This window comes from Myotis lucifugus, unplaced genomic scaffold, assembly GCF_000147115.1.
Source record: "Myotis lucifugus unplaced genomic scaffold, Myoluc2.0 scaffold_2076, whole genome shotgun sequence".
Taxonomy (NCBI): domain Eukaryota; kingdom Metazoa; phylum Chordata; class Mammalia; order Chiroptera; family Vespertilionidae; genus Myotis; species Myotis lucifugus.
In genome coordinates, this window is record NW_005873124.1 from 1 (window position 1) to 22,815 (window position 22,815).

General features: G+C 49.1%; 1 protein-coding gene across 1 annotated transcript in view; it reads right to left on the minus strand.

Annotated features, from left to right (window-relative positions):
- Positions 1-16,727: 16,727 nt before the first annotated feature.
- LOC102425654 (pancreatic lipase-related protein 2-like) overlaps positions 16,728-22,815 on the minus strand; it is a gene marked incomplete at its 5' end in the record, with an annotated part of 33,645 nt that continues 27,557 nt past the window's right edge. The window contains 4 exons of the mRNA XM_014450355.2: positions 16,728-16,764; positions 19,076-19,243; positions 20,353-20,464; positions 22,729-22,812. Of these exons, the coding sequence (XP_014305841.2) occupies positions 16,728-16,764; positions 19,076-19,243; positions 20,353-20,464; positions 22,729-22,812 (401 nt within the window). The remainder of the gene's footprint in view (positions 16,765-19,075; positions 19,244-20,352; positions 20,465-22,728; positions 22,813-22,815) is intronic.

Sequence of the window (22,815 nt, forward strand, 5' to 3'; positions counted from 1 at the left end):
ACAATTATTTTTTAAATCTAAGTCTGGCAGCACCTAAAATCAGTGTCCTTGGAAGAGCAGTAGGGGCGCCCTTGGCCATGAAAAGTGCCTGTGTCTGGGCTTCCATTGCCCTAAAGGCCCCCCTGTCACCCCACCTCTGCACCCCTTACCTGTGATTCTGCCCACAGCGCCCCCCAGCCTCCTGCCCGCCTCGCCAGCCGCGTGGGCGCCCAGGCTGTGGCCAATGATGTGCACGTTCTCCAAGCTGTAGCCCATCTTGGTCTGTGGAAGGATGCGTAGTCAGGGACCCCAGGCCCGGTGGGGACGCCCTGGCTTGGGGAAGGGGATGGGGACAGGTCTCTGCAGAAATGACCTGGCTACAGGACCACCTAGGACAGCGTGACCGAACTCTGGGCCACCTCTGTCTCCGAGTCCCCGTGCCCCGGCTGGGGGGAGAAAATGGGGGGAAAGGGGGAAAAGGCGGTAGCGACAGTGCGGACCAGTGGCCTCTGTGTCTACTGCAGGCGGCCTGGGGAGCCTGGCTGGGCACTGCCTGCTCCATCCAAACCCATCAAGGCCTCCCTCCCTCCCGCAGGGCCTGGGCCTGTCTGGAGTGCCTGGGTAGCTGACCCAGCTCTGGGGTGCTTGGGAATAGACCTTCCAGAAGGCAGTAAGGCACTTTCCCCTTTCTGAGAAAGAAGACCCATCTTCTGGGCTGACAATTCCCAGAACAGCCTCCAAGGATGGCTTATTTCAAAAGGGGAAACCGAGGCCCAAAGTGGTTCCTTTGCCCCAGGCACCACTAGGGATCTTCAGGACACTCCAGGAGGGGAAGGCTGCAGTTTCATTTTAGGAAACGCCCCTCTGTGTGTCCAGGCTTCCAGGCCCAGCCCCTGCGCACCAGTCCCCAGGCTGCCTCTGGGTGCACGGGGTCTGTCTGCCCCCTCAGGCCCTGCCCACAGGACAGGGCTCAGGAGGATTTACCGACAGCTCTTGTATTAAGAATGCTGTCTCGGCTCCCACGACTCGAATGTTGTGGACGGCTTGGTTGTACTCTGTCCTGGACCCACGCTTCCAGTCCACGCAGATGCAGTTTACCTTCTCCACCTTAAACATTCTCTGGGGAGAAAAAACAAGAGGGAGAATCCAATGTATTAACAGGCACAGGCTGCACACTGCAGAGACAGGAATTCACAGCCTCCAAGCATCTCATTTGTGTCAGAGTTTTCATATTCCTCCCATTGTCCTAATCCTCACCACTCCACCAGGAACCGGTACCTGATCCCCACTTAACAGATGTGAACACTGAGGCCTGGATGGAGTAAGTACTGGCTGAAGGTCTCCCAGATGGTTATTGACACAGCCAAGCAGGAAAAGGATCGCTTACTACATCAGGGCTTAGCCCACTGTTATGGGAGGGCCAGATCCACCTGCTCATATAAATCAAGTTTTATTGGGAACAGCCAAACCCGTTTGTTTACATATTCTCTCTCCCTCTGCCTTGGAGCAACAACAGGGTTGAGTGGAAACCATATGACCTGCAAATGCTAAACCATTTACTACCCAGTCCTTTACAGGAAGTTTGCTGCCACTGTACTAGGTGCTGAAGCCATGGGAGGGCTGCTGTAGCCATGGGAGGGCTGCTGTTATGTTCCCAACAATGCCTACATGGGAGTTAGAAGGTATTAACAGACAAGATGACATCACATGTGCATCTTTTACATTATGTGGTGTGGCCGCCGTGTGCTGCCCAAGCTCAGACTGGTCCCATGATGAGACCAAATACCTGTCAGAAAGAGCCACTGCAGAGCCTGTGTTCATTGGAGGATGGCCTGGACTATCCCGGGGAGTGAGGCAGGGAGGAGTTGCCGGGAGGCCAGGGCCTGGGGATGGACACGTCCCCCTGACTCTCCCAGCTCCACGTTCACATGGCGTCCTTCTGGGACTTAGGGACACGTGTGAACGCCCAAACCGCCAGAGGAGCAGCCCATCCTTCGGAAAAAGCTGCTCCAGGTCTCCCCCAGTGCAGACTAAGCTGAAAGCCATGCCCGTCGGCACGTCGTAAAGACTAAATCTATAGACACAAGGTTGTGGTATTTTATAGACAGGAGACCTGGCTTTGCATTCCCACCTCTGGATTCTACTCTGGGCAAGTGTTGAACTTTTCCTGCCTTAATTCCCTCATCTATAAAATGGGAACAATAACTCTACCTTTCTCACAACATTGCTGGGGCAGGGGCTGGGGGGTGGGGCGGGGAGAGGAAAGGTCAAATGAGACAAAGACTGTGAAATAATGATCACAGTGTCAGGCTCAGAGGAAGTGCTCAGAAAATGGATGTTATGAATAATAATTCATCACTAACATTCCTGATTCCTTCAGAACTGCACCATCCAATATTGTGGCCACTGGCCCCAGGTGGCTATTTACAATGAATGAAAGTCCATACAATTTAACAGTCAAGTCTTTGGTCACACTCCCCGCATTTCAGGTGCTGGGTGAGCCCAGGGGAGCAGTGGCTCCTGGTTGGGACATGACGCCATGGAGCCTTTCCGCCCTCACAGAGAGCTCTGTGGGACAGCAGGGTTTCAGGGGCCACGTTTACATTGGTTTCTAATGTCACACGGGGGTTTTACATAAACCACCCGAGACCAATGCCAGGTAATTTACTGACGCCTCTGCTTCTGGGCGTTTTGATTGGGTGCCGGGAGCCGGTCCATCCTTGCTGCTTGACACAGTCGCTGCAGGAAAGAAACATCTGCACAGCATATGTTTCAAGGGACCTGGCATATATAGCATATTGTTCTTAATATGTTTGCTCTCTTTAGCGCCATGTGTTTTAACCAAGGTCACCTCTCCGAGAAAGGTTGTTTCCCCAGGTGGGGATTTTTCCCTGAGGTTAGGGAGGGGATACAACCCCTTAATTAAGCGCCAGGCGGGTAGTTAAGCTACATAATCTTTACTCCCTGGAATGGAGATAAGAAACGCCCTAACCTTTGTAATAGAAATTGACAGGATTAAAATCGGCTGGTATAAATACGGATGTAACAAGACAATAAACATCAGATCCTGATCAGTTCCTAACCAGAACTCCGACCAGAACTTTGGCTGGAGATCCTGGCTAGAGGTCCTGACTAGGCTGCTGATCAACTGAAGGCTGTCTTCGTGTCATTCCTTCTTCGCCGACTCCGTCCACACCTTTGGGGACCCCTGGACCCGCTGGGATTGGACCCCAGCAATTGGGCTCTGGGTCTCTTTGGTCTCCAGAAGAGAGGCCGGGCTAGAGGTCAGGGGATCGGGAGAACTTCACAGTGGACGCTCCGGAGGACCCATGGATTCCTCGGAGATTTGAGGAAGGAGCATCTGTCCCTGGACGGTCTGCGTTCCCAGTCTCAGGGCAGTGACCTGGAAAGTGTTTGATGCTGGGTGCTGGGTGCTGGTCTCAGCAGGGAGTGGCCGGGGGCAGGGCCCTACCTGGCACATGTCCGTCAGCCATCTCTCCTCCCCCTTGTCTATGAAGCCGTGGATGATGAAGCGTGTCTTGCGGTCCAGTTGGAAGTTTGAAGCCTTCACCGTGGCCAGGTCCATGGAGGAGATCCGCTGGTTAAAGTGGAAAAGGTAAATTGGGACGTTGGCCTTTCCAAGCCAATGGCCTGAGAGAGCCAGTTCCAGGGAGACTGGGTCACGGGATCAGCTCCCACGAAGTTGGGTGGGGCTAGAACAGGAGTTCCTGCCCTGGGCTTTGAGGACAGGATTCACAAGGTCCACGTTCATGGACTTCCTGGCATTTCTGTTAATTATGAAATTGGCAACAAGCCACCATCATTGTAACAGCACTCTGTCACCAATGGGTGCCACAGGTATTTTTGTGTCACAGAACAGTGGTCACAGATGTCTTAAAAATCAGTTATTCTCATTACTATTTGTAGTGGCTGTGGTTAGACCAACCTGTGGATCTTGTTATTTAGTGAGATAAAAATAAAGCAGCATAGATATGACTGTGACATAGTGACATATATTTATCATTTCAAATGTTCTCATAACTGTTTTTCAATATAATTGGTTTCCTTTGCAATCCAATGTGTTTTATTTCATGCATTTAAATACATCAACCTGAGAAGGGACCCCTCGGCTTCCCCAGATGGTGGAAGATGTTTCTAGAACAGAAACGGTGAAGGACCCCAGGCCAGAAGCACCAAAACGAGGGTAGATGCAGCTCAGTGGAGCCATGAGGGGCACCTCAAGCTTGTAGCACTTAAGAACTGAGGCCTACATGCCAGGGGCCCCTTCACCAGCCCCCTGGGCACCACACCTGAGGAATCACCAGAAGATAAAAACAGCCCAACCCCCAGTCCAAGTGGACTCCCAGCTGAGGGCTCTAAGGGGGAGTTTGTCACCTACAATCCCAGGGCAGCCGGCCTCAGGGATGGATGGCCAGTCACCTGCTCTCCAAACTGTCAGGGGTGGAGCTGTGAGCAGCTGAGCTCTGAGCACATTCTTCCTGGTCACTTCTAAGTACCTGGAAGAGCCTGTCCTGCCTCCACCCGCAGGCCTTCTGGGGACTGGAGGTCACTCCCAGGGTCCTTTTTGCTTTTGTGTTTGGATGGCCCCTCTCACTCTGGCCAGAGTGGTTCCGTGGTTAGAGCATTGGCCCATGCACCGAAGGGTCACGGGTTTGATTCCGGGTCAAAGGCTTGCACCTGGTTGGCAGGTTTGATCCCAAGCCCCAGTTGGGGCTCATATGGGAGGCAACCAATCAATGTGTCTCTCTTACATCAATGTATGAATGTTTCTCTCTCTCTCTCTCTCTCTCTCTCTCTCTCTCTCTCTCTATCTCTCTCTCAGTCTCTCTCACTCCTTCCATCCCTCCCTTCCTGTCTCTAAAAAAGCAGTGGAAAAAATATCCTCTGGTGAGGATTAATAGCAACAACAACAAGTCCCTCTCCCACACCTGTCTTCTGGCTCATCAGGAAGGACTTACACCCCCACCCTCAATCCCTGAGCGGCTTCTCTCCTCCCACCCCCAGGGCAGGAAGAAGATGGACACACCAGGCCTGGATTCCCCATAAATGCTGCTCCTACCCGCTTCCTCCCAGGATCAGGGGTCAGTGCCAGGAAGGCCTGTGCACAGTGTGTGGAATGTGGGCGTTTCTGGGCCCGGCACCCATAGACCTCATCAGGGGTTCCCGATCCTGAGAGCTAAGGTGGCAGCCAGTGGTGAGGGAGCATCGCCCCGACCGCCCCACGGCCCTGCCTTTTCCTTAGACAACCGCGTGCAGACGCCAGTGTGGGCGCCCCACTCCACCCGCCCTGCAGTCCCGCCAGGCCCCTCTTACTTGGAAGCTGTTAGGATTCTCATTTGTGTAGAGAAGAAACCTGGTTTTGATGAGCTTGGGGGGCCAGGGGAATAGCTTCAGGGGCCGCTGTAAGATTCCTGTCCATGGCTTGTCATCGGGGAAGCAGCCGAAAGGTTCATAGCAGACCTCCTTTCCTGGGGCAGAAAGAGCAGCACAGGAGACACTGTGAGTTCAGAAAAGGAGTGACCTCGCCTCAGCTACACAGGAGGCATTTCAGGGTGCAGCCCGGGGTGGCCAGGCCAATGCTGGGCTCCACCTGCTGTCAGTGCTCCCCAAATTCCACGGAGACAAGAATCGCCTGTACTCATGTCCAGCGCCTCCCTGGGTGATTCTGATTCGCAGGGAGGGAGGGGGGCACCGGGAAGTGCTTGTTTCATGCTGTTTTCACCCTGATCATCAGGCCAGAGGGGGATTGGGTGAGCTTCCTGGGAACCTTCTGCCTTAAAACTACCTCTTCCGGGAGAGCCCCAGGCGGCCCTTTACATGCCATCACCCGGCATCAGGTATGATAGCGCCTGTGATTCTGTTGCGCAGAGAAGCTACTGGGTGGACCGTGATGCTGGCGCCACACCCAGCACAGCAGCTGTTCCTGGGTGCGGTCCAATCCCCTTGTCTTCATGTCACCACTTGACGCACATTGTCCCTCAATTATTCTCTGTCATTTCAGGTTTTCCCTGTTGTTTACAGAAAAGGTACATTTCTTAAGGCCAGGGATGACGGATATTTTCATCATTCTGTATACAGTAGGTGCTCAATACATGCAACCGATAACCCAAATAACCACATCCACATCTGAGGTTCATTCCTCAAGAGTACACACAAGTATTTTCACAGAGAGTGCCCACTGAGGGCTCATGCTCAAATCCAGAGGATTTCAATGGCTCTTCTCCCTTAGGCTTCCTCCACTCCAAAACGGATGGTGCCAGAGGTTGGCCATTCACTCAAACACTGACAGTAGTCATCAGTTTTTACCACCTGAATCAAAAGTAGACTGTTTACTCTGTGCCAGATACCACACTAGCGCTTCACCAGCATTATTCCCTTTAAGCCTCAAAATAGCCCATGAGTAAGGAATTGCTTCCAATTTACAGATGGGAAAACCAAGGCACAAAGAGACAAAGTAAGCTTCCCAAGGTCACAGCTAATGGGGGGCCAGGATTTGAACTGGGGAAGTTTAATTGGGAATAAAGCTAGGCACTGAGGAGATGGAAAGACACATCAGGTACAAACCCTGCCTTGAAGGAGAGGAAATCTAACAGGGAAGGAATCATGATGACCTTGACTTCCTTCCAGAAAGAGGGACCAGTCCCAGAAGAAGGGCTGCTGAGACTAAAGCAACTCTTGCTTCAGGTGGTAAATGCAGGAGCTTGAAGGCCAGGGTCAGGCACCTGTGCTTTTAGGTGGCTAGTGAGTGGAGGTGCTGGTGAGTGTGGTGGGACTGGTGCTCCATGAAGGTGTTTTCGGGAACCCAGTGTGGGTGGCTCAGAGGCAGGAGAGCCTGGGAGAGGTGGGGGTTGGAGTGGGGCAGTACAGAGGTGGTGGGTCTGAGAGGAAACAGGCATTCTAGTCTTGGGTGACAGTGGAAATGAAGGGAAGGGTGGAGAGACAGGGTAGGGAGTGGTGCCTGAGCCTGGACAAGTGAGTGTGAGGCCTGGTGGGAGGCCCTGGTGGAGCTGCCTGGAAATTGGAAGGGAGACAGTGGGGCCATGGGAATAGAGGCTGGGCAAAGGGGAAGCCACACGAAAAGGGTGAGGAGACGCCGGGAGTGACCTCTGTAGGATGCCCACATTTAGGGCAGGAGGGGGCAGCGGAGGAGCAAAGGAGACAAAGAGGGACCAGAAAGGCCCGAGGAGCAGCCAGACCTGGGTGGGCTCTGCTCTCTGGAGTCAGGTCCTGCTGCATGGCCAAGATGGAAGGGAGGGCAAGAGTGGGCTGGGCAAGGTGAGGAGGAAAGGAGGACTCATGGTGCAGAAGGTAGTCCAGCAGAAGGGAGGCCAGAGAAAAGGATCAGATTGCAGCTGGAGAGGCAGAGGTGGCAACAGCGAGAGGAGTGATGGGGCGGGATGGACAGCAGGGGCACTCATGTTGCATGCCCGGCAGGAGAGTTCTCCATGTAGCTTAGGCTACTGACATGCACTTGTCCACACAAGGGACTGAAGGTCTTGGGGGCCTTTGGAGAGCACCCTCCCTCAACGCTGTTGCCCAACAGCCTACCAATTGGGTCACCCCATCACAGCCAGTTGCTGGAGGAAAAGGGCAGATGGGTCCCCATGGTCATCTGTGTCCAAGATGTTGCCCTGTGTTTGCTACAGCATCAACACTCTGCAATAGGGGGCAATTGTTGTTTTTGTTGAAATAATGATAACGCTGTTCATTCTGATGATAATGATGATGAGGCCTCTAGCTGCCCTACCTGGAGGCCAGCCCAGGCACGGTCCCGTCCTCCCACGGGGATGGGACAGCACCCTCACCTCTGACGGTGGCCAGCAGAAGGAGGCCGACGATCCAGGAGGGCAGCATCTACATGGATGAAAACTCAGACAGTGGGGTCCATCGCCCAACCCAGACAGGGCAGGGGGCCTGGAGCCCAGGGAAGCCCGGTGCCTGGGTCCCATCGGACTGTCCCTCCAGACGGGACCCTGAGGCTGAGGCCTCCCCACAGAGGGGGAGGGCAGCACCTCTGTGGAACCCAGATGCAGGATCCTCCCAGCTCAGTGGCTGCTCCCTCTGGGCCATGTCCCTCTGACTGCCCAACACTGCCAAGCGCCCTGCCCGGGCAGAGCCATGACTTACTGTGAGACACCTGTTCTCCACTCAGCCCCAGAGTGGCCGTGGCCTTTTATAACCAGGCTTTGTCCTTTGGACTCTTTAGAGGAAAGGACAGGAAGATGGGTAAGTGTCCTTTGCACCGAGATTATCATAAACACATACAGTCAGCTCAGCGGGGAGCAGTGCTATTTAAAGTGAGATCAGAGGGGAAAAAAACAGACTTTGGGGACAGATGTGATATTGGAAATCAGCGAGCTGAACAGAGGACACCTTAATCAATAAGTCAAATTTGGAGTCTTTATTACACCGGCAGTCTCAGATGTGTTATCTCCAGAATCTGAGCAAACTAATATGGAGGAAGCTTTCCCTTTATACCTTCCCGGTTCCTTTGTCTGCCAAATATGGGGTTTCCAGACCTTTTGCAGGCTTTACAAAGAGCCCTATGTAGTGGGAGATATTTTGCAGGATGCCTGTAGCCTTGAGCACAGTACCATTTAGATAACTCAAACACACCTGGCATGGCAGTAACCAGGGATGGCAGCAGAGCGGCTTACAAGGCCAGGTAATTGAGCTTCTTTTCCCTATTATTTAAGCAAGGGTGTTTACAGAACCAAGAATAGCAGAGTGAATTGATAGAACAAAGGACCTTCTATGTTTAGTGAAAATTTTCAAATAGCAATTTGAAAACATCGATTTTGCAACATCGAGGTTACGGGAGCAAGATGGAGTGCCTATGCTTCACAGGAAACATCCCCATTAATCTGAATCTACAGGTTCAGCCATTAAAAGATTGTGTTTCTGAGGTGAGAACAGGGAACACCCAGCCTCCTGTTCAGAATCCCTTCGGAAACAGGAGCCCAAGCCCATCTTGGTGCCTGTTGGTGTTGGCAGGAATGGGGTCTGCAGGTTTGCTGTTCCCGGGAGGCACCTGGGTATGAGGACATGCTTGTCCTCTTCTCCGGGGTGTGGGCTGGATGGAGCGCTACCTCCAAAGGACCTGGACAGAGAATAAAAGCAAAGGCGACCCTTTGTTGAGCAAGAAAGAGTCAAACAAACACTGTTTAAAGAGATAGCTTTGTTTGGAAACCATATAGTCTATTTCCAAAGAATTTATGAGCTGTGTGGACTGTACTTGGAACTGGAGATAAGAAGGTGGAGGTGGCCCGGCCTGACTCTTGCAGGATCGGGGATCAAGCCTGCAACCCGGGCATGTGCCCTGACCTGGAATCGAACCGAGACCTCCTGGTTCATAGGTTGACACTCAACTACTGAGCAACACCGGCTGGACAGAATTTCTCTCTGTTGCTCACTGAATTCCAGGCGCACCAGCCAGGCTGGCCTTGTGTAAAGTTTTTAAAACGCCCACCCTGGGGTCTTTGCATATTGTTTCCTCTTCCCAACACATACCATCCCCACTCTCTTCTGACCTAAGTCAAAGTATCCCCCTCCTCCAAGAAGCCTTCCTCACTGTCCAGAGTGGGACCAGGTCTTCCTTTACATTCTAATCATGTTCCCATTTTCCTTCCATGGACCATATCCCAGCTGGTAACCATATTTCAGTGCCTGTTTGTTTAGACCTTGCCTTGGTGGGAGGGTCTCGGTGTGGATGGTCATTTCTGTGTGGCCAGAGCCTAGCACAGCCCCTGGCAGGTACCTTGATCACTGTTGGATCAGGCATTGCTGGAGGAAAGGATGGGACCTTGGAAGCTAATGACTCATGGGCTGGTGAGCTGCGTAACTTCTAGATCTCTCCTGCCTCCCCCTCCCTGCCCTGTGGCCGGAAGGATGCTTCTGTGGCCTCCCTTGGCCTTGCCCTTGGCCCTCTGGTTGGGTTCAGCCTATGGGAGGCGCCTCAGGGAGGTCAGAGGGGGGAAGGAAGGGTTAGAGTATTTCTACCCAGGCTCCCTCCCTTCTGTGCTGGGGTTGGGCAACGTTGCACTTCTGTCCTGAGGACGGCAGCTCCTCTCAAGCAGCTCCCTCCCATGGCCCCAGCTCCTTCCATGTTCCTATGACAGCTCCCTCCCTCCCTCCAGGCTTCAGGCCACCAGGATGTCAGAGCTTCCAGCTGCTGCTGAGCCCTGTCCACCTCTGTAACTAGTCCCTTTGATACGCCCTTTGAGCGGGCCATCTCTTTGCCACTGGGGCCCCTCACAGGTGCAGCTGGCCACTAAACACCTCCCTCCCTTCCCCTCGAGGGATGATGTGGTTCAGAGGCCTGGGGTCCCTCTGGGGGTATTAGCTAGGCTTTTTATACCTTCCTTTCCTCACTCCATATTGAGGATTTCAGTCCTTATCAGAGAAGGTTTCAGAATTGTGTAGTTGTTGGGTTTCTGGTTTTGCAGCCCACACTACATTGAGTGGCCAGATTATTATTACAGGCCAGATTATTATAACCACCCCATCAGTACAATGAAGTGAATTAGTTATGCAAATAATAATAATAATAAGAAGAAGAAGAAGAAGAGGAAGAAGAGGAAGAAGAAGAAGAAGAAGAAGAAGAAGAAGAAGAAGAAGAAGAAGAAGAAGAAGAAGAAGAAGAAGAAGAAGGAGAAGAAGAAGACCTTGAGAGTATTTGCTTAGGAAGTTTTCAATATTTAGTATTTTTGGAAGTGTCAATGAAGTAGTGATGGGGTGGTCATAATCATCTGGCCGGTCATAATAATCTGGCCGTCAGTGTAGTAGCAGCAACCTATTCTGTGATTTGGTTGTAGTTTTTGCCAAAGGTTTAGTACATTATCTTCAAATAGTGGGCCCCATCACCCATGCCCTCCTGGTTCCAGCCACAAATTAGTCCAGGAATCAGGGAACTGCTCGCCTGAGTGGCATTTCATCTGGTCAACAGCCACCAGCTCCTGCTGGGGTCCTCCCAGGTCAGGGATGTTCACCAGGCTCCTGGACCCCCGTGTCCCCTGGGTGGAAACCAGGAGTCATATCTTCGATGAGAAAAAATGATCTTTGATGAGAAAAAGAAGTTATATCTTGGTGTTCACTGAGTGAAACTTGGGCTTGCTTTCATGAATGTAGGGAACACACCACAGCCATCCCTGTCACCTTAGACCAGTAGAAATCTCACACCTCCTCACACCTCATGACATTCGTTATAAACAGCTGGAGATGATGCTACTGTGATCACTACTCTACCATGATTGGGATTCTTAGAGCCACCACACTGTCTGACATGCTGCTATTCAATACAGGCCTAAAGAAACATGCTATTGCACAAATGGATTCTTTTTACTATTTGGTTATGATTTCAATATAATTCATTTCCTCTGTCAGCTCCTGTATTTTATTTTACATTTAAAAACATTATTCTGAGAAGAGGCCCACATTTTCTCCAGGCAGCCAGGGAGCCCCTGGCACAGAAATGGTTAAGACTCTTCTCCAGGGAAACAACCAAGGAGGAGTGTAAAGAGTGAGTGTCATACAAACCAGAACAACCGGCCAAACCCCACGGGACCTGGGATTACACTCTACCTGATAATTCAAAACAGTGTGATAGAAAAATGCTGCTGTGGAAAATATGATAGAGTACAGGCAAAACACAGGCATAATAACAGCAAACCCATGTGTGTACTCACACACAAATCCTATTTTTTTTAAATGGGGTGCGTAGAGGGAGCTAAACCATAATGCCAACAATGGTTATTTAGATGGTGGTGCTATCGGTCATTTTTATTTTCTTGTTTGTGTGTCAGTCCCCTCCCCCCAATTTCCCACAGGCAACAGCTATCATTAACATAATCGGAAAGAAATGGTATTTTAAGTCCTTACTTGAGCCCGACTTGTATATCTCAGTGGTTGAGCATGAACCTATGAACCAGGAGGTCACAGTTTGATTCCTGGTCAGGGCACATGCCTGGGTGTTGGGCTTTATTCCCAACAGAAGGCGTGCAGGAGGCAGCCAATAAATGATACTCTCCCTTTCCCTTCCTCTCTGAATTCAATAAAAATATATTTTAAAACACAATCCTTATTTGGATTGATTACAAGATATTTTAATCTTTTAGAGATTGTGCCTTTGCAGAAAAAAAGTCACATCTCAGCACAAGGTAGCTGGCACTCTCTTCAAAGGGCGGGGGCAAAGCTCAGCGAGTAGTTGGGATATTTTCCAGTTTTCCAGAAGCCCTGGGAGCGTGACCCCACAAAGTCCCAGAAGAGAAACCAGGAGACAGACCCCTCACCTGCCTGGGTGGGAGCAGTGAGCCTGCCGTCCGGCCTCTCAGACACGAACCACGGGAGGTGTAGCTGGCTGGTCCCCCGTCCCAAACCATAGAGTTTGGGGATCACTGCACTGGGCTCAAGCTTACTGAGATCTTTGCCCTTGAAATTAAGGGGACCCACGACCACAGCGGTTCCTCGAAACGGCCCGTGTGCTATCTTCATCCACGGGATCACATCATGCATCAAAAATTAAGCTCCCACTAATTCATCTGATACCAATCTTTACAAAATGGCTCCTGGCCCTGCCTTCTAAATCAGGGATTGAAACGTTTTTCTGCAAAGGGACAGATACTAGATACTTTAGGCTTCGTGGGCCAGAGGGTCTCTGTAGCAATTCTGCCCTGTTAGCAGGAAAGCAGTTCCAGACAATATGGAAATTAGCGAGGGTGGCTGTGTTCCAATAAAGCTTTATTTACAGACACTGAAAGTTTAAATTCATGTCATTTTCATGTATCACAAAATATTTTTTGAATAAAAAAAAAAACAACAGTTAAAAATGTGAAGACCATTATTCGCTGGAGGACTGTGCCCTACCTCACCACCCCCTGCTCCTAACCACAAGTTAACTCAAGTGGATGGTCTTAAGTGACTCATTTTGTAAGCAAAACGGGTCAAGCAGGTGCCCCCTTGAGAGAGACCCCTTTGGGGGATGTGGGAGACAGAACCCCCCTATGCCCAGGACACAGAGCCTTTAGCCCAAACCCACTGGCGAGAGAGAGGGCCCGGGTGAGGTGGAGCGTGGATTAGCCGGGGAAAAAAGCCTACACTCGCTGGAGAGAAGAGGAGAGAGGAAGGCCTGGCAGAGGCCTCTCAGACCCGCATTAGTTACAGTCTAATTTAGATGGAAACGGATGCATAGAAATGCAATGTGGGAATGTGCACGTGAGGCTCTCCTCCTTGCGATGCGAGCCCGTAAAGAGAGCTTTACCAAGTTCATTCCCTGGGCTTGCAAATAAAGCTGCTTTTGGAAATTTGATTTTGTTTTTTGCAGATTGTTTTAGCTTTGTGAATACCACAAGCTTCATTCCTGTTCTGCCTCAAACAAAAACAGAGCATTAAAGTGTTTAAGGTTCAATCAAAGCCTTGCTAGGAGGGCACCATATTAAAATCACAGAAAAATCAATTCGATTTTTATTTTGAACGTGATTTGTCACAAATAGCGTTCTAATAGATAACACTGATTACACGGTAGCAGATGTAAATTCTATATACCGAGCTCTACGTCTTTGTCAGAGTCATCATTAAGGAATTTGGCACGTATGCAGGAGAACAATAAACGTCAACTGAAATATACACCAGCTACGTATAGATGGGCGGCTGAAGTGCGAGATGCTGGCGCACGCTATACTTAGAAGTAATAAGATGTGGTCCCAAGTAGCTTGCGTTTTCAAACAAGAACTCTCTTTATGTTGTCATTGAAAACTTCTCATATTCCTGAAAGTCAGGAATGAATGGCACTATTAGCATTTAAAGCTAGGAAAAGGAAAAGTAATTTGATGTTCATTTAACATAACATTTTATGAAATAGCTTTGTAAAGTCCTCATTATTTTTCCCAACAGGAGGCTGGGAAGGCAGGGAGATGCCTGGTTTTCCACCGAGGGCTTTGTATCCCACCCTTGTCACTGCTGACCTCCGACTCAGTGGGGGACTGAGGAACGATGGGGTTTGTGGGGGGACAGGCACAGGCAGGTGCTGCCCTGGTCCTGGGAGCACAGGTAGAAAGAGAGGCAGCTGGGAGTCAAGGCCAGCTCTGCCCCCTTGTGGAGTCTCATATCACACTCTGAGAATGAGTAAGCCTTAAGATTAGCAAGTGCCATTTAGACTCTCAGAAGGAGACACGCCTTGGTTCTCAACCCTGGCTATACATGTCCCACAGATTTTTAAAAAATACTGGTGCTGGGCCCCACCCCAGAAATTCCTACTGGTCTCGGGGACGGCCTGGGCATGGGGTTTCCTTTGAAAGCTCCCCAGTCAACTCTATTATGCAGCGAGGGCGAGAACCTCTGTTCTATAAGTTGCCTCCCAACTAGGGATCAAGTCTGCAACCTGGGCATGTGCCCTGATCAGGACTGGAACTGGTGACCTCGTGGTTCCTGGGTCAACCCTCAAGCACTGAGCCACACCGGCAGTGTTGTTGAGGCCTAGGCAGTCTCGAAGGTCTCAGACAAGGACCTATTTCACTGCAGCGGACCAAGTTTTTGAATGCTGGACAGTGCTTTCAGAAAGAGAATTTTAGGAAACACAAAGAGGGAGGGAGAATAAAAGAAAATCCCCAGGTACAGGGCCAGCTCTCTATCCTGCTAGGAAGTAGAGAGGCGCCCCCTAAAGGGAAGGGAGAGCTCCTTCTGCCTCATTCTCAGGACCTTGGGGTGTCACCTTGTTCCCTTTGAGCGCCCACCACACCTGTCACACAGCCTTTCAGGGAATTGCTAAATGAAGCCATTTCTTAATGCTAAGAATTAAATGCTGATGCTCTCACTCCCGCTCAACAGGCGAACCCTGCTCCACCATCCCCAGCCCTGAAAGTGACACCCTCCACCTCACCAGCCTATCCAACTCCCCGGGTTCCCAGGAGCGAGTGGGCAGGTGGGCCGGGGGTCAGTGGGAGGCCAGGGTTTAGGGCAGAGGCCAGGCTAGAAGGCCCACACGCCACACACATCACAGAAGGATGTTAGAGGCATGCATATTTGCAACAAGAAAATTTTGGAGACCATTTCTATGCCCATCAGCAGGGACGAGCACACCACATCCATTCCTTGGTGGCATCTGTGAAGCCCCATGAAGATTAAAGGGTCTCTTTCTATACTATCTATAATAATAAAAGCATAATATGCTAATCAGAAGTCTTTCTGGATGACCTTCCAGATGAAGCTGGGGCTGCAAGGGAAGCCTGGGTCCCGGGGGCCTGCTGGTGGCTGGAGGGTAGCTCAGGTCCCGGGTGCCAGAGGGAAGCTGGAGCCAACAGCCAGGGGAAGGAAGGCCTACTCTTGCAAGAATTCCATGTTTTGGGCCTCTAGTTAGACCATAATATCCAAATTATTTTTATAGTGTAAAAACCAAGGTAAGAACGGTGTTTTGTAGGCTACCAGCTGTGGAAGTGGGGCTGTGTTGTATGAGATAGGTGCACACATATTGCTGGAAAAACCTCAAATTGTTCCTGGGAGAGGAACGGGGGCCTGGGGGCAAGACTGGAAGAAGTACCTTGTGTAAGAATACTCCCTGGCTCATTTGCATTTGGTGCCATGTGCAAATTCACCTTTTTAAGGCCCTCACCCTCCTTTGGCTCAGAGGTATGCGTGCCACCCAGGCTGCTCTTCAATGGGGTCAGCTCCCTCCCCCTAGGACAGTGATGGCGAACCTATGACACGCGTGTCAGAGGTGACACGTGAACTCATTTTTTGGTTGATTTTTCTTCGTTGAATGGCATTTAAATATATAAAATAAATATCAAAAATATAAGTGTTTGTTTTACTATGGTTGCAAATATCAAACAATTTCTATATGTGACACGGTACCAGAGTTAAGTTAGGGTTTTTCAAAATGCTGACACACCGAGCTCAAAAGGTTCGCCATCACTGCCCTAGGATGTTAAAATCTGGGCAGGCAGCACGTGGAAGTAATGATGAGCTTTTCAAATAGGACAGAACTTCATGGTCTACATTAGAACAGGCCACACAGGTGCCCTGAGAAAGATGGTGGCAAAGGACTGCGGGTGGGAGGTTTCAGACCTGACCTGCAGCCAACTTGGCTCCACCATTTTGTGGTTGTTGTTAATCCTCATCCGAGGACATTTTTCCATTGATTTTTAGAGAGAGTGGAAGGGAGAGAGGGACGGAAAGAGAGAGGAAAAAACATCCACATGAGAGAGACGCATTGATGGTTGCCTCGAGTAAGCACCCCAACCGGGGCCAGGGATGGAACCCGCTACCCTTGTATGTGCCCTTAACCAGGAATCAAACCAGAGACCCTTTGGTGCTCTAACCACTGAGAACACTGGCCGGGGCCTGGGCTCTAGTCTGAAAAATCATTTCCAAAATGTGACCCCAGAACCCAGAGGATGGCAAACTAACACCTCAATGTCAACCTGAGGGCATTAAACATTTATTACCACAAAGATACAAGAGAGCACCACATTTTTTTCTTTAAATATACTTTATTGATTTTTTGCAGAATGGAAGGGAGAGGGATAGGGAGTCAGAAACATTGATCATCTGCCTCCTGCTACTGGGGATGTGCCCACAACCAACTACTGGGGATGTGCCCACAACCAAGGTACATGCCCTTGACCGGAATCGACCCTGGGCCCCTTCAGGATGCAGGCCGACACTCTATCCACTGAGCCAAACCGGTTAGGGCCAGAGCACCACATTTTTAACAAGGGTAAAGGGTCTGTAACCTTTTATGTTTCACACGTCTTGCGACTGCAAAAATTATACCTGCGGAGGAGAACATGTTCAGTGTGAGGCTTGGCAGCTTGTGAAAATGTCACCTCAGGTGAGTAAACAGCATTTAGCCAAACCCTGGAATTCAGGCCTTTTTGCCTGAAAGGCTCATCTGCACAATGCAGAGTCCAGGTGGTTCTTACTAAGCAAAATCACTTAAAGAATACCCTCTCTTCCTATGGCCTTTTAACAAGCTAAAAGTGAATCAGCTATGTCAGACCACACATTTTATTCAAAACCTGTGGCTTTGGGTGGGACTGGCATTGAATTTGGGGACTGAGATGCCCCCACCTGCCTAGAGGGGACTTTCCCTAGAGTTCAGAACCTGGAGGGTTCTTCATGCATTGCTTCTGGGAATGGAAAATGTGGCAGCCACTTTGGGAAACAGTCTGGCAGTTCTTCTAAAGGTTAAACATAGTAGTTACCACATAACCTAGCAATTCTGCTCCTAGGTATGTACCCAAGAGGAATGAAAACATATTTCCACACAAAAACTTGTACATAAATGTTCACAGCAGCATTATTCATAATAGCCCCAAAGTGGTAACATCCCTGATGTCCATCAACTGCTAAATGGATAAATAAAAGGTGGTATATCCATATAAGAGAATATTATTTGGCAGTAAAAAGGAATAAAGTACTGATACATGTTACAACATGGATGAACCTTAAACATGGTATGCTTTGTGAAAAAAGCCAGTCACAAAGGACTATATATATTGTATGACTCCATTTATATGAAATGTCCAGAATAGGAACATCTATCCAAATAGAAATCAGGTTGCCCAGGGCTGGAGAAAAGGGGTGGGAGGTTATGGGATGATGGCTGATAGGTGTGGGTTTTTTGGGAAGGGTGATGAAATGTTCTAAAATTGACCTTGGAACTGATTACACAACTCTGCACATATACTGAAAATCACTGAAGTATATACTTTAAATGAGTGAACACAGGCTATGAAAATTGTATATCCATAGAGATGTTGGGGGGGAAAGACCATGGAGGGATGTCACTCCTGAAGAGGGTGAAGCCCGCCCAGCTGGGGCAACAACCCAGCCATAAGATGCAGGACACCTGGCCTCCTCCTTTTCCTGTGAGCGTCTTTGGCTAAAGACGAGCCTCCCTCAGGGCTCAGCTTCAGAATGTGGCTCCTTGCGAGGAAGCCCTTATATGGGGTGAGATGTATAGGTGTTTGGAATATATAGGGGTGAGCTGTCCCATACTTGGAAACAAAATCTACCCTCACCTCCACCTAAATGCTGTGAAACCCAGACAGTTCCACAGTGCATTCCCCAGCCAGGGTTTACAGAGCCTTAGCTCCACGGCCTGCTGTGTGAGCTGGGCGGGCACAGTGGAACAAGGGCTGGATTGGAGGTCAGAGGACCTGGGTCCAAGTCCTGGTCGTGCCTCAGGCTCAAGCTCTGCTCTTGAATAAACAAATTACTGGCACAGCCCCAGTGACCTCTGACCCTTCTAGCACCATGCCCAGGAATCAGGCCTATGAACATGTACTGTCAGCACAGCTAAGCAAGGTCTTCTTATGTGTTTTTGAAAATAGTTTGCAAATACTCTTCCCTCTGGCTTTCCTGGGTGGCCTTAGACAAGTTATCTGACTCTGCGAACCCCACTCTTCTCATCTTAACATGAGAGCAGTTGAACGTGATTGAGTTTCCTTCAGACGCTGACATCTGTTGTTTTGTATCATCCTCTATTAAGGTAGCCTTCTTGCCATATTGTAAACACTGTTATGTTCTCTCCCTACTCTCACCAAGTAAGATTTCATCCTCTCAACAAGAGAAGAGCTTGCCACTGTGAGCTAAATCCTCACACAGTCTGTATTCCTCTCAGGCCACAGTGTCCAAACAAAACTATTTGTATGAATAAATGCACCCAACGGAAATAAACCCGAGATTACCTACAGCTACTGCCCGGGTGCTTTCCTTCTTGTTTGAGATAAAACAGAGTCTCCTATTGGCCTGTTTCTCGAACCTATGCCTTACAATTGATGTCTTGCTCCGACGAAGTAGAATTTGGCTTAAGGAAAACGATGATTGATTTTTCCAAGTAAATCAGATGGGTAGATGGAAAGATGCAGAGTTGAGAGGAATACTTGGGTAGATGAATGGCTGCATGGATAAGTGGATAGGTCAGTGGTTAAGTGGATGGAGAGAAAGGGATGAAGGAATGGGTGGGTAGAAGGATATGTAGGTGGATGGTTGGGTGATTGGATGTAGGCATGTATGTTTGCAGAGATAGATTGATAAGGAAATACAGAAACAAGACTTAGGTGCAATGAATGATACTCACTCAGTCCCATATTCTCCACTTTGCACTGTGACTCTCAAAGCCCCCAGTTTGTACCAGATCAGATTTATCCCATGTTTTCTCCAGAGGAATGTAACCTTCTGGATTTTTCCAACGTTGAAGTCCACATCAATGTCACGCACATATTTTGTATGTGGTTTGAGGGATCCACTGCAAACATAGACATAAAGTGGTCTATCAGCTGGACAGATGAATACTAGGGTGATAGCAACCTGTTGTTATTCCAAACAATGGCTGCTGCTGTTGGCTTTCTGCAATTCCCTTGACTGCCTTCATACACATCCAGGGCCGCTAAAACACAAACCTATCTGTGAAGAACACACCTTTAGAATAATACTGGACTCTAGATGTCCACTGTCTTGATTGGTACCTAGAGGGAAGTCAACTACTTTGGGAGGCTTATTGACTTTAGTTTCACTGAAGGACTCCTTATCCTTGTTTAAAGATGCATGTGCTTCAGCCGGGGTCATCTGTCGGCATCACATATGTAGCATAACAAGTAGTCAAAGAACTTTAACTTAACATGAAAATTATTATGCAAACTTAGTGCAAAACAGAATCTAAATTTACAGCACAGTTATCCAATACATTGTACCAAGCACCTCATATACCCACAAGAGCTAGGAGCTGAGGCTACCATCGCAATAGGAAACTAGCTTCAGGCTTCAGGTGGAACACAGCAGGAGTGGAGGCTGGAGTATGTGTGTGGGGTGCGAAGGAGTTGCCATATAACTGTGCTTTGTCTAAGGAGAACATGATATTCATAAAACTTAAGCCAGGCCTGGATGGTGTGGCTAAGTGGTAGGGTGTGGACTCATGAACCAGGTAACAGTTCATTTCCTGGTCAGGGCACATGCCCAGGTTGTGGATTTGATCCCCAGTAGGGGGTGTGCAGGAGGCAGCTGATCAATGATTCTCATCATTGATTGGTGTTTCTCTTTTCCTCTCCCTTCCTTTCTCTGAAATAAAATTTTAAAAATTTAAAAACAACAACAACAACCCCACAACTTCAGCAGGAAGGAAGCAGTGATTGGCCATCCAGAAGGAGTCAGCCTTTAAAATCCCAAGTGCTTCCTCTCTGGGCCTCCCTTTCCCCCTATGGGGTGATTGAATTAGATGGTAAGAAACTTCCTTCTGGCTCTGACATTCTAGGATTCAAAGTTTCTCTATGGCTGGATGTATATAGAAGTTTATACCCAATCCTGTATTAATAATCTATTAGGAAAAGTGTGGTCATTTCACTTTACTCTCAAACTTACCTGAAAATTTCATATTGCCCTGAGTTTCTATTGCTTCCATATAAAGCAATCCTGAAGGACCCACTCCTTGTCTTTTTTCCAGCCAGTGTGACTGTTACCCTGTATCTCCAACCTGTGCAAAGAAAAGATACTATCAGTTCAATGAACTCATCTTGTTGAAAAAACAAAATGACCCATGGGAGCATTCTTGTTCCAAGCTCTGAATCCCCCATAAGTGGGAGGTAAGGACTAGTGTAACAAATGGTTTCCTTCAATGCAGTTGAGGTCCCAGGAATTCTGATGGTAGGTGCGGTGAGGGACTCAGGGGGAAGTAAATATTGCAGCTCAGCATAATCTCTTCCCAACCCAGCCAGGTATGTGTTCTGATGGGAGGGCGGCTGGTTACTATACTCAGGTACCCAGGTGCCCACCACGGACTGTACCAGAAAGACCACTGGGAGAGGGAGACGTCTGGGCTCCAACATTTGGATAAATCACTTACTGTTGCCTTCTTCGGTTTTATATTTGTCATTTTCCTATGCCATGGACATATTCTCAATGGGAAAATAACACAGATAATTATTTAAAAATGAATAAACCCTTTCTCAGCACTCTGTCCACCTGCCCTCCATCTCAGGGTCTTCCCAGTTTGGTTGTAGACTTAACCAAGCCCCGCGGGGTGATTTGCTGCTCGGGGACAATTGGCATTGTCTGGAGATGTTCTTGATTGTCCCACCCAGGGAATGGGGTGGGTGGGTGCGGGGCTACTGGCATCTCCCTGGAAGAGGCTACGGATTTGCTAAACATACTGTAATGCACAGGACAGCCCCTCACTAACAAGTGATCCAGTCCCGGATTCCAGTAGAGCTGAGGTTGGGATACCATGACCTAGAGCTTTCTATGAGCATTTACACACACACATATAACTGTATAAAAAGTTAGGCTTTTGCCTGTATGGTTTGACTCAATGGGTCAGTGTTGACCCATGAATGAGGAGTCATGGTTTGATTCCTGGTCATGGCACAAGCCCGAGTTTCAGGCTCGATCCCCAGTAGGGGGTGTGCCGATCAATGATTCACTCTCATCATTGATGTTTCTATATTTTCCTCTCTCTCCCTTCCTCTTTGAAATCCCTAAAAATATATAGGGTTCTTCCCCTTCCGTAAAGAGTATGCACTGCTCTTCTTCATTCTCCCCATCCATCCGGCCAGACTGAGTCACCGCCCTTCCCTGTCCTGTGCCCCATAAGGATGGCTTCACTAGGGGTCCTTCCTGCTGGCTTTCCCTTGGGTTCAGCCTATCAGAGGCTTGCACGGGAGGCCAGCGGCAGGAGGAGGGAGATGGAGGTGCTTGCTCCCCTGCAGCCTCCTTGCTCTAGTACCAGGTTCTGGCAGTAGCTGGCTTACTCCATTCCTGGAGCCCTGCAGCCACTAGATTCTGGGCACCTCAGCATCCCTCGTTTGTTCTTTCAACCCTGTCCACTCCTCCAAAAGCGGGCCCTCCAGTGAGGTCTCCTCGTACTACTTGAATGAGCTCTGTCTTCTGCAGAGACCCTGACTGGAACATGATATATAACGTGATGGTTTGCTATTTTCCCTTTTTACTTAATATGCCTTAGAGGTTTTCTAGAGCCTTCCTTGAATGGTTACATACAGGATGTGGTTAACAAGTGGCGGATATCTAGCTTTTTCCACGGGTTCTCTTGGTATTAAAATCAATGCTGCAGTGAACATCCTTGAATACCTTCTCCTGAACACATGCAAGCATTTTCCTAAGGTGAGCTCTGACTTAAAAGAATATGCTTGCAAGACTTTATAGATACCCTCATCTGTTATTGTGTATGCTAAGTGTCATATTACATGAAATACTGTGTGTAAACAGTGTTTTGTGAAGTTCTGCATGAATGTTTTTCAATGTAAAACTCCCTTGGAAAATAAATGCTCTTCTGTTCAGCCATCATGTAATATTAATTATAACAAGCAAATCTTGATGCTTTTACTATCTTCTTTTTAAGTGAGAAGCTGGGCAAAATAACACCAAAAAACAAAGCATGCTCAGTTGTGTGTAAACAGGGGGACTAGCATGATGGGTAATCACGGGGTGCCTTTGCCCCATCTTGCCTTCCTCTGTTAATGGATCCATCCTTCCTGCCACAGAGTTGGGTGGACATGTGACCAGCCTGGGCCATTCACGGTCGACCTACTCTGCTGGTCAGGATTATTGGTTAAAGGGGTGAACGTGAGAGGCAAGACAAATGCCATTCTACCGTCCTTCCATTATCATTTAAGCTGGCTGGTGTTGAGTTTCTATCCATTGCTACCAAGGGTCCTAACTAACAAGGTTGATACACCTTTTAAAATCATTTGCAGCTTTTAAATGGGTACAATGGAAACTTACGAGCAAAGTTACCACTGGCTCCTGTGTTCAGGAAAAACGTTTGTCCCACGGCGCTGGTGTTCCCCTGATATTGGTCAGCATAGTGCC